This window comes from Gavialis gangeticus, unplaced genomic scaffold (genome assembly GCF_001723915.1).
Source record: "Gavialis gangeticus isolate Ggan-Ray unplaced genomic scaffold, GavGan_comp1, whole genome shotgun sequence".
NCBI lineage: Eukaryota > Metazoa > Chordata > Crocodylia > Gavialidae > Gavialis > Gavialis gangeticus.
The window spans coordinates 9366464-9378599 of record NW_017729005.1 but is presented as its reverse complement, the minus strand read 5'-3'; the positions used below and the strand labels follow the sequence as shown (position 1 = coordinate 9378599).

General features: G+C 45.2%; 1 protein-coding gene across 1 annotated transcript in view; it reads left to right on the top strand.

Moving 5' to 3' along the window:
- The first annotated feature begins 3460 nt into the window (after nt 1-3460).
- The window catches only part of CPVL (carboxypeptidase, vitellogenic like), a 158024-nt gene continuing 149348 nt past the window's right edge, over nt 3461-12136 (top strand). Inside the window, 1 exon segment of the mRNA XM_019508549.1 lies at nt 3461-3569. Within this exon segment, the coding sequence (XP_019364094.1) occupies nt 3461-3569 (109 nt within the window).

The following is a 12136-nucleotide window of genomic DNA, read 5'->3' as shown; positions in this document are numbered from 1 at the left end:
TCCTACGAGGACAGGTTAAGAGACCTGAACCTATTTAGCCTCCATAAGAGAAGGCTGAGGGGGGATCTAGTGGCCTGTTACAAACTAGTCAGAGGGGACCAGCAGGCATTGGGGGAGCCCCTGTTCCCCTGAGCACTACCAGGAGTGACTAGAAATAACGGTCACAAGCTGGCAGAGGGTAGATTCAGACTAGACTGTCACAGAGCGGGGTCCCAGGGATGGCCATGATCCCCCTAGCGCCCCCTTACCATGTCAAGTTTGCTTCCAAGCACCCTCAAATCTCACTCGCCATGTCTTGAACTTAAATATTAAAGGGAGGCTGCCTTTCATCCTCTTGGACACGGTTTTCTCCTGTTGTCACTCGTCTTGTTCTTATAATGGGGCTTCCGTGCACCCCAGCCTTATGGGCAATGTTTGGCTCCAACCACCCGTTCCACGCCCCAAGCCTCGCAGATTTACCAGAAGTTGTTTGGTCTTAGCCATAGCCCTTGCCTCCCTCTCTGCACCCTCTCTGGTGCTCAGCTCTCTGCTGCCCTGGGGCTTCTCTCGCCTCTGCACCCCCTTGGCTCTGGGGCTTCCACAGCCTTGGGACTCAGGTGGCTGTAGCCATGCCTGGCCCCAACTCTTCTTCTTGGGGTCTTGAACTCGCTGCAGGGCTCAGGCAGCCTCAGCCTTACCTGGCCTCCTTCTTTCTGCTTCCCTTCTCAGGGCTGAAGTCAGCGCATCCCAAAATACCTCACCCTCTCTAGCACCAGGATCCCCACACTACCGTGGATCCCCTATGAGGCCTCCTCCAACCCCTAATAGCCTCACCCAAACCACCGGTCTAACAGTAAACAAAACACAAGCCCTTGGCTATAACATACATTTCTGCCACTTGGCTAAAACCTAGCTTGCACCACCCCCAAGAGTGCTCCATCCCTCTCCCGTACCAACTGCTCTTGCATTTTGGTCTCGTCTCGTCTTGTCTCCTCTTCTCTTCTCTTCTCTTCCTCCAGCAGAGCTCCTTCCCCTTTAGCTGCCAGCAGGGAACTGCCTGGACTCAGCCTGGGAGTTATATAGGAGCCAGGCTCTGCCTCTGGTCAGCTGATTCCCACCAGTTACCCTGGCAACCAGCAGCTGGGCTCCTTACTTACTGCTCCACATGTAGCAGGCATCTTAGCGCCCTGCTACACCCTTCCCCTCTTTATAGGAGCACAGTACCGAAGTGCTCTGCGACATAGACATCAGGAGGCGCTACTTCACTGTCAGGGCGGCTAGGAGCTGGAACCAACTTCCAAGAGAAGTGGTGCTGGCCCCTGCCCTGGGGGGTCTTTAAGAGGGGGCTAGATGCACACCTTGCTGGGGTCGTTTGATTCCAGTACTTTTTCCTGCCAAGGCAGGGGGGTCGGACTTGATGATCTGCTCAGGTCCCTTCCGACCCTACTTCTATGAAACTATGAAAAGTAGGTGACCTTTTCCCCAGCAGCAGCAACCCTCCAGCTGGGCCTAGGCACAGTACTAGCCTGTTACATCTCTGCCTATACCTTTATCCTTCCCTTCCCCTACAGGACAATTAACAGCATCTGCTACCACCCTAATGCTTCATCTTTTAGACAGTTGTATTATACAAGTCCATCTGTAAATTCTTCATAACAGAGTTGCATTTGTCCTATGAAGTGTTATGACCCAACCTAAATAAAAAATGATTAATTAAAAAAGTTAACCATCTACCAGCCCATCTACACTACTGCTATGTTTTCCCATTTGTAGCAACAGTGCTGTTCCAGCATGGTTAATATTAGTAGGTTGACAGCACTGGTTGATGAAGATAAATAAATACAAATGCTATTAAACTACCAAACTGTAATATTTTGACTGATTTCTTTCAGTACTGAAATGTAAATTTACTTGCCATTAACTTCTAACTTCACTTGTTCTTGATTTGAAGAAAAACTTGGAAAAGAGAGCATTGCTTTTTTTCACCTCAGGATAGTGACCATCTAGTCCAGGGGTGGGCAAAATACTAGATTTAGCTGGCAGTCCGACTCCATTGCCTAACAACCCCTGCTTGCATCACTGCAGCTGGTTTCCATGAAGACCCCAGGAGGGGCAGGGCTGGGATTTCCATGGAGACCGGCCCAAGCAGCACTGGCAGGGGGCACAGCTGGGCAGGGAGCTACTCCAGGGCTGGGGCAGGGGTTTTGTGGTGGTGACAGTGTGGTCTGGAGCCAGAGCCAGGGCAGAGCTGTGATCTATTCCCTGCATGCCCCACCAGGGCAAATCTGCAATTTGCTGCCTGCATGCCCCTACCCAGAGTGTATGGACAACAGATTGTGGCTTTGCCCCAGCTCCAGACCATGCTGTCACCATCACAAAATCCCAGTCCTGGCCCTGGAGTAGCTCCCCACCCAGCCACATGCTCTGCCAGCACTGATGGGGCCAGTCTCTGGAAACCCTACCCCTGTGCTGTCACAGCTGCACTCCTCCTGGGTTTTCTGTGGAAACTGACTGCAGCAATGCAGGCAAGGGCTGCCTGGAAATGGAGTCTGCTGTGGGCTAAATTTGGCCTGCGGGCCAGACTTTGCCTGCCCTAATCTAGTTTTATCTAATTCTTATTGCACTGAAATAATTCTTTATTTTTTTAGCAGTATAGAAGTGCTTCCTCAAGAATGTTGTTTCCTTTTCATTCTACATTGCTCAGCCAAGCTCTTACAAACATGCTGAGATTGGAGGACATGAAGACAGAGTATCCTGTGTTCTGTGCCATTACCTGCATGTGCTGACTAGAAATGAGTTGTCTTTGTACGATTACCACCTGTTGCTCTGGATGTTAGAATTGTATTGGTGCAAAAGTACTTCACATATTGAGCCAGATGCACACAGAATTTCTTATAATTATTAGTAATTTAGTTTTCCCATTGATTTCCACTAAAACTGAAGGCTATCATGATGGCTGAAGACTATCAATATTCAAAGTAAACTCTTTTGTTCCAGAAACCTTGAGGTGGGAGAAATTCATAAACTGAACATCTCGGTTAATAATTGCTGCATCTTTGAACCTAGAATACAGTGCATCAGTCTTTTATCCATTATTGTTTAAAATCAAATCACATTTCTGGTAAAGCCTATTTACCTTTGGAGGAGAGCTGTTATTTGTTTGGGGTGTTAAATACCCCATGCAATAACACTCATTTGGCTGAAGTCACTATACCCAAGAAGTATATTGGACTTGACCTGCTAAATGTCTTCTGAGATAGCAGTTGCTAAGCATTGTCTATAGTAGTCTCCAACTCTTAGAAAGCTTGCTAGGAAACAGTAGTGCTGTTCATTCAGTAGCACAGAAAAGGCCTCAGTACTGATAGGTGTTCAGTGGGCTCTGGATCAGGCCAACAACAAATAACTTTATTCTGGGATTGAATAAAAGTAATCAAATGATCCCCTCTTTTGATTACACTAAGGGATTACGTACAAACAGAAAATGGAATTAGTAAAATTGCTGCAAATTTCTGTATGTAAACTGGGCCAGAGTTTAATACAGTCTCATAAAATCTCAAGTGATTTAAATGAAGCTGCTACTCAGCAAACAGGTATGTGCCTGCCAAATCATGTATGAGAGGGAACACTTTTTTCACAACCATGAAAGTAATTATAAATGGTAATTCAGGAATACCAACCAGAGATCAAGCTATTCTTACAGATTGTTAGAGTAACAATATCTAGTACTCTGTGTCATAATTTAGCTTCAAATGAGTATCTTTCTGAATTTTCAAGGGAAATGTATGTGGAAAGTTTGAATGGGTGCCAGGATTCTGGTGCCAGAAAGACAAAGAACAGAAGAAAGGAACAGAAAGAAATATACTTGCATCACTCTTCAAATTAGGATTTTTTAAATTATTATTAAAAATAATTTGTTTCTTAATTTTTTCTGGCAAAGCTTCCTGCATCTTTAGCTTTCAATTTGGTAAGCAAGACCAAATCAGTTTATCTAGCCTCATGGTGTTCAATCTTTTGGTTCTTTGGGCAGAGTGGCTCATGTTCCAGCCTATGGGCCAGATCCCACACTTGGTATCATCACACAGGAGCAGTCCTGTGTACCAGACCTACTGTGACCAAGTGATCTAGCATGGAGGGCTACAGTATCCACCTTGCAGGGCTTCCCACAGGTCTGGAAATTTGGCAGCAGGGGAATGGTAAGTAGCACTCCCATTGCTCTTCTACCACCAAATTTCAGGACCTGAGGAGGGTCCCATGGGCTTGGTAACACTACTCCATTGGCCAGATTTGGCTCGCTGGCTGGAGATTGAGCACCACTGACCTAGCCAATGATCTAAAAAAAATCAGTCTTATTATGGAATCTGGCTGCAAATTAAAGCAGGGGCTAGCCACTATTTCTCAGTTTTTTGTCTATGATGTTAATTTCTAACTGTTCTATATCTAGCCAATGATGATTAAAGCACCATTCAAGTCATCCTATGCCATCTAATATGAACAGCAAATGACTTAGTTTTCTACATATATAAGGGGATGTGAAGCATATTGCCAATATCCCTGGCAGAGATGTTACTTGTTTTCTATCGTGAACATTTAGTTTCACTGAATCATAGAAGACTGAAAAAGATTTCAGGAAGCCATCTGGTCCAACACCCGGCTCAAAGCAGGAATGTCCCTGACATAAGCCCTATGGAATAAGTGTTGGTTTTATCTGCTTTTGAAAATTTCCAAGGATGGCGATGTCACAATCTCTCTAGGTAGCCTGTTTTAGTGCATAACCACCCTTATAGTCAGAAAGCTCTTCCTAATCGCCAACTTAAATTTTCCCTCCTGCAATTTTAGACCATTACTCCTATCCTGTTCCCTACAGCCACAGAGAATAGTTTATTTCCATCCTCTTTATAACAGACCTTAAGATATTTGATTACTATTGTCAAATCCCCACTAGTCTTCTTTTCAGACTAAATAATCCTAATTCTTTCAGTTTTCTCATAAATCATGTTTCCCAGGCCTCTAAACATTGTTGTTGGTCTCTTCTAGACTTTTTCTAATATGCCCACATCTTGAAATGCATGACCCAAACTTGGACTCAGTACTCCAGGTGAGGCCTCGCCACTGCCTACAAGATTAGAAGAATCATTTCCCTTGATTTACAAGTGACACTCCTATTAATAGAAACCAGTATGCTTTTGATTTCTTTTTTTGCAACAAGAGCACACTGTTGCCTCATATTCAGCTTTTGATCTACTGTAACCTCCAGTTCCTTCTTTGCAGTACCATAGCCTAGCCAGTCATATCCCAGTCTATATTTGTATATGTAATTATTCTGTCCCAAGTGCAAGTCTTTGTAATTGTCCATTGTGAATTTCACTGGATTGATTTTTGGACAAGTTCTGCAGTTTATCTAGGTCTGGGCTGTCCACCTTCTAAGTGAACAGGGGGTCTTACATCCTTGGGACCACACTAGTGTGAGCCATAGGGTCCTTCCCTGCACTGTGCCATGGGTTCCCCTGACACTGGATTACATTGCACCACCTTACCCTTGGGGCAGGAGCAGGGAGCCAAAGCTTCAGGGGAGTGGGGGTACCTAGAGTCCCTGGCTGTAGCAGGGAGCGCTATGCAAGGAAGCAGCATGGGAGGAAGCAGCAGCTCCAGTAGCAGTGTAGGAATCTGAGAGCCATAGATTAACCCCTCACAGGCTGCATGTGCCCACTGGCTGTCAGTCCGACAGCCCTGATCTAGGTCATTCCAGACCCTATCCCTACCCTCCAGAGTGTCTGCAAGTCCACCCAACTCGGCATCATCCCCATTTTGTTAAGCGTGCACTCAATCCCATCATCCAAATCATTAATGACGATGTTGAACAACACCAGACCCAGGAGAGACTCCTGAGGAACTCCACTTTATACTTCTTCCCAGCTAGACATAGAGCCATTGAAGACTACTCATTAAGCACAATAATCCAACCACTTAGTACCCACCTTACAGTACTTTCAGTAGTCTGTATTTCCTTAGTTTATTAATGAGATTGTTGTGGGAGATAATGTCAAAAAACCTTGCTAAAGTCAAGGTATATCACTACCACTGCTTTTTACCCTCAGGTCCACAGTCTGTCATTTTATCATAGAAGGAAACTGAGTTGAGCAGGCATGACTTGCTTTAAATGTTACACCCTCCAAAAACTTAGAGAGGAACCCGGAAGTTTTATGTAGAGTAGATACTTAAAATTATTAAAGGGGAACCTATACAATTTTAAAATACACAGGTGGTTGGTGAGCTTTTTATTTCTGTTCGGGATATAGAAAAGTGTCTGATATTTAAAAGGCTCACTTAAGTAAAAGCACGTGAACAACTCAAAATCCATTCTGTCAGCTATTGCCACACTAAGCACAAGCAGCTTTGGAGCTCAATAGGCAGTTTATTTGGTTATTGCTCAACAGCTTCCTATGTTCTAGTCTGTCTTATGCAGAGCTCTTGAAGACTCACTCCACCCAGTTGTGGGTTGTTTTTTATTATGTAAAATACCTACTTATCTGGTCTCCTAAAGAAAGAATTGCTTCAATCAGATTAGCAGGTAAGAACTTATTTTTAATAACCTCTGTCTTTGGTGGTGAGCTCATTACATGTTATGTGTTTAAGATGAGGAAATGTGGAGGGGAAATACATATAATTATGTGATTGTTTGAAGCTTTACATGAATTATTCAGCTGAAGACATAGAGATGTTCAGTTCTGTTTATAAATGAATTTTTGGCTACTGTGACTAGCTTATTCAATGAGAGCTCTTGGCTGCATACATGTTTTGATAGTTGCTACAGAGAAGTGATTTATTTCAGGGCTTCCTGAAGGCGTGAATAGTGATTGCCAAAAAAAAAAAAGGAATACTAAGCCATTCTGGAGTATAATACTGAAACAGATTCCTTTCTTAACTTTGTAACAGTTAAAATTAATCTGTTTTGCAAGTATAGCCTCACTACACATGAGTAAGTTGAAATCTGTCCCGTTGAAGTTGCTTGACAAAAAAAAAGGACTGTTTTGCAGGAGGGGTCTTAGTAAAATCACTCTTGCACTGGCCTTATTGTAAAGTAGGGGTCAGCAACCCGGCTGTCTCTTCCGTGGGCATCAGATCCCTGGCTGTTGCTCCAGTGTAGAAGGCTGCTCTTTTGCTTTGCCACTTCAGACTCCACTCAGAGAATTTGGAGTGGCTAATTTGGCAGCTATTGCCACAGGGGCTCGTGGGGCAGACTTAGTTCAGCGGATGCTGCAAAAAGACTGCAATCCCCTCTTTCTGCCTGATCCAGCCCACAGTTTACTAATGTCCAGCTAATCCCAGCTACTGCTCCAGCTCCAGCCCTCTGTGCTCCCTGCTTTCTTGCCAGGCTCTCTACTTATGAAAGCTTCTACTATACTGTACATCTCTGATTTCGTTTGTTTATAAAAGTGTAAATCTACTCTGTCTTCCTGTATCAGTGCTGCTTCCTATTCCACAAGATCTTCCCTCATGTGATTACTAGAATGTTTACTGAGTCAGACACGTATGTTGTAAGTTAAAATCCTTCTCTCCCTTCCTCCCACAACGTAACTTTGAGATTAAAGCAGTGGAGGGCCAACCTTTTTGACTGGTGTGCCACAAAGTGACCTCACACCATTCCCACATGCTACTCCAATCCCCTCCTCTGCCTGATCTGCTGTTCTGTTTTCTGTTTCCAGTCCTGTCTCCCTGCCTGGTTTGCTGTTTGCTTTCTGCTTCCTGCCTCATCTACTGCTGTGCTGCCCCATGCCAGTTATGCCACCCGTGCCAGAAGTTGGCCAACTCTAGTTTAAAGTATTAAAAGAAACAAATTTGGGGTGTAATTATATAGTTGTTTAGTTTTAATGGATTGGACCATGGAGTTATTTATATCAGGTGTTGGCAACCTTTTACCAACAAGAGCCACCTCTTTGTGACCCAGCTAGCACCATGGGCCACCCATCCCTGGCTACACCCCAGTTCCTGGTTTGTGCATGGAGGCTGATGTCTCACACCTCCCCCTCCCACCCCTTGATGCAGCTTTCTCTGAAAAATATGGCTGGGGACATTTTAGGGAGGCTAATTCAGTTAGCAGAGCCTCCAGTTAGTAGAGGCTTCAGGGAAGAAAGCAGCACTAAAGTGCTGGAGCAAGGATCACCAAGAACTCTTGGCCTAGGAACCTGCAGCAAGAAAGTTAGAGGCTGTTAGTAAAATTTGGAAGGCAGAGTCAGGGTCAGATCTGACAGCTATGCTGAGACAGAGGATCAGCATGCTATTAGTAAACACAGATCAAATGATGGGCCAGATCCAGCCTCTTCATGGCCCACATGCAGCCTGTGGGCTTTAGGCTGCTGACTACTAACTTAGACCAGTATTTGTAAATGAACAGAGTAACATTAAAGTTGTGATTGGAAGTTGATGCCCATAGAACATGGGCATCCATTTTTCATCATGCAGTATGTACTTAGAGCAGAATTTTCACTAAAAAATAAATAATTTGTCATGTATAAAGCAAACCCAAGGATTTCTGTATGAAGCTATTTTATGTGGAAGGTATAAAATCTGAAGGTCTACAAATTAATTTCTTTGCAAAAATACTCAGTTATTTCTTTATTTCCTGATTAATGTCTTTAGTGTTAATAAGAACTCTTGGACTGACACAGTAATTCCTTAAGGTTGTGGCTCTGCCTTGAGAAATTGTCCCCCTCAAAATCATTAGATAGTTCTAATCATCTTGCCTAAGGCCTTCAGGATACTCCTTAATTCCGTCTCTATCTCCGTGTCCTCATTCAGCTCACTACACCCTGATCAGGTTTTTCTGACTTCTCTCTCCCCTACGCTCCCACCCAGAAGTCCGACTTTGTGGTTCCTTTCACATTATGGCATAGAACTAAGACATTTTTGTATGCCAAATACTCATCCTCACAGAACTTTGAATGATCCCAATGCTCATTTTTTTTCAATCCCTTTGTAGAACTTATAACAACCCTCCTAGTCTATCCAAACAGCAATAGCAATTAATTGTCATCATTGTTAAATCTTTGGCTAGGGACAGAAGTTACACATAAACCAGTTTAAGTGATCAGAAACTGGTTTAAACCTGTAACAGAACAGAAGTTCAGTGCACATAAACCAGTTTCAAAATGGCTGAAACTGGTTTAAGATAAATCTGGTTGAATGTAGTATCAGACTTAACCGGTTTGTGAAACTTCTGTCCCAGACCCCTTCCTGGTTCAGGTTAAATCAGAGTCCTCCTGCATCCCAGGATGCTTTGCAGCCCTGGATTGGGAGGTACTGTCTGCTCCAGAGAGTAGCTCTGGCTGCACCCCTCTGCTCCCTAGCCAGAGCAGTAAGAGCTGGCCGATAATGGGGTAGGGGTGGGAAGCCTGGCTGGGTACCTCAGCCTACCGGGGGGGCAGACCCTACCAGATTTTTCCCCACTGGAGCAGGGGGGTGGGAGTGTGGGCCGGTAGGCCCAGACAGGGAGGAGGGAGGGGGGTTTAAATCCCCTTTTCCACTGGCATAGGACCCTAGCCAGGGTCTGCATAGCAGGGGCACATACTTATATTTATGAAAAGCTTTCTCTTGTCTTTTTGGTTTATTACATTCCATTTTAAGTTAGACTAAGTTGTGTGTGCTCCCGGTGTGTTTTACTTGGCTGTATCTTAGCTTAGGCAAAGATTTTTAGATGTCCTTTGTTATGTGTTTGAGGTTGCAAATTGCTGTGCTCAATACATGCTCGCTTCAGAGAAGGAACTATTTTTGTTCAAGCTTTTATGGATTCACTGCCACTACGATTTTCCCCATCCACCTCTTCCTCAGGCTGGCAGGGGTTGTCCTCCTCCCACACTCAAGTGTGGAGCAGGGGGGAGGGTCAGAAGCCAGGCTGGGGTCTCATTGTAGGCCACAGTGGGGGATTTAAAGTGCCCCTTCCCCTGGACTCAGCATGCTAGCCCCAGGCTGGGGCCTGGCCACCCCCCCTCCACTTGAGCAGGGAGTGGAGGAAAGCCTTGGAGTGTCAGTCCCTTCCCTTTGGCAGTGGCCAGCAGGCTGGGAGGCGTGCTCTAGCACTGCACAGCTTCTGGCCTGAGCCACTGTAGGCATGTGGCTGCATTTCCTGGATGAAAAGTGAATGTCTGTTCACTTACTTCTCAGTTTAATCTCTGCCCCTTAGGCTAACCTGCAAAGACTGAATCAACTCAGCCTTGGGTTTTTTGACTGCCTGTACTTAGGCTTTGGCTGCTGGTGCTGAAACAGCAGCTCTGGCAGTTGTCACAAGAAGTCCCATGGGCTGGATCCAAAGGTGGGTCTGTCTGGCCTGCAAGGGACCTCATGGCCTGCAGGGCCAAATGAGCTGATGCCCCTGGTCTAGATGAAAGGCCAATATCAGAGAACTGTATACATTTCCTAGCTCGTGGCTTGCTGTCTAGTAACGATTACAAAAAAGCAATAGCTGTATGATACGCCAAATTGAACATCAGTGGAAAAGCCTGAAAAATACCTCTAAAATTCAATTAATTGATCTTTTAAAAGGCTGACCTAGCCCAGTACTTCTGAGATCTAGAAACTGAGTTCCTTTTATTCCGAGAATATGAAAGGCAGCAATGCAAGCACCTTGACCCTGTATTGCAAAGACCACCTTTTGTGGTTAAAAAATGGGGAGTTAAAAGGAGAACTTCCAGAAACTTTATTTAGCTGAGGATGATAGTAAATCAGAGTAAAGGATTTCTGTATTAATCTTCTATAACCCATAAATCTGAACCTAGTATCCAGCTTCGGCTAGCAGTGTAGTTCACTCATACAGTTGTGGGCGGGGGGGAGGACGGATGGACAGACTTCAAGTTCCCTGCTGCTGGGTCAGAGGGACATACAGAAATGGATGGAGGTAGAAGGGAAGAAAATAACCATAGGCCTGACCTGTTTGTATCATATAGGACCTGAAATATAATTTGGAAACTTGAGGTGGGTAGGCAATCCCATAAATCTGGGGCAGGAGAATGTAAAAAATCTCTTGGGGTAGATTCTGCCACCCTGGGTCATACTGGCACATACTATAGTCTGTGCACATCTCACAGCAGTCAGTGATGTAGAAACTTTGATGTAGAAATTCTGTATTTTCTCACATACAGCACACAACCTTTTCCAAAATTCAGCTGCTGGAAATTGAGACACCACTTTGGAGTTGCACAGTCCTGTTCTCTACTATTTCCTGTCTATAGCGCATGGTTAAATAGTGTTTTAATACATTTAGCAAGCCTATTGGCTAATATTTTTGTTAATACACTTCATTTACCCAGGGGAGAAAAGACCAGAGAGAATAGTTTACTCAACTTCCATTTTTTTGTTCACAACTTTGAGAGGGTACAAAACATCACCTCACACAACATGCTTGTCCTTCCCTGCTGCTGCTGTTGTACCATCCACCCTGGTTTTTCCCTGCTTACCCCCCCTTGCTGCATTATGTGTCCTGGTGGCCACTGCGTGCCCAGGAATGACCCGCTGCTGCACCATGTGCTTGGTCCCTTTGCCTCATTTTCAGCTTGGCAGCCATGAACCCTTTCGCTGCATTGCATCTTAACTATAGCTACCCCTTCCCCTCCTCTCCCCCCACCCCCGCTCTCCCTAAGAGAAAACACAGAGTGTTTATTGTGGGAGACTCCATCCTGAGGGGGACTGAGGGGGAAATCAGAGAGCTGCTGGGAAGGGACAGCCTCCACCTCTTTCTTCTGGGGAGGAGGTTCTTCTCAGCCAGACTGGCTGACCTGCTCCACTGGGCTTTAAACTAAGCCCGCCGAGGGATGAGGGCACTACTGCCACTGCTGGCCTGCTGAACAACACTTGCAAAAACAGCAGGCCAAGGCACTTAGGGAGCCCACCTCTGCCCCAGCCCTGGAACAATCTGTAGGCAAAGCAAGGGCTCCCAAAGGGACACTTACCTGCCTGTACACAAATGCCAGAAGCTTGGGGAATAAACAGGAGGAACTTGTCCTCCTGCTTAACACAAATAATTACGATGCCATAGGGATAACGGAGACCTGGTGGGACTCCACCCATGACTGGACCATGGGTATAGATAGCTATACCCTGTACAGGAGAGATCGAGTGGACAAAAGGGGCAGAGGTGTAGCTCTCTATGTCAAGGAGAGCTATGCAT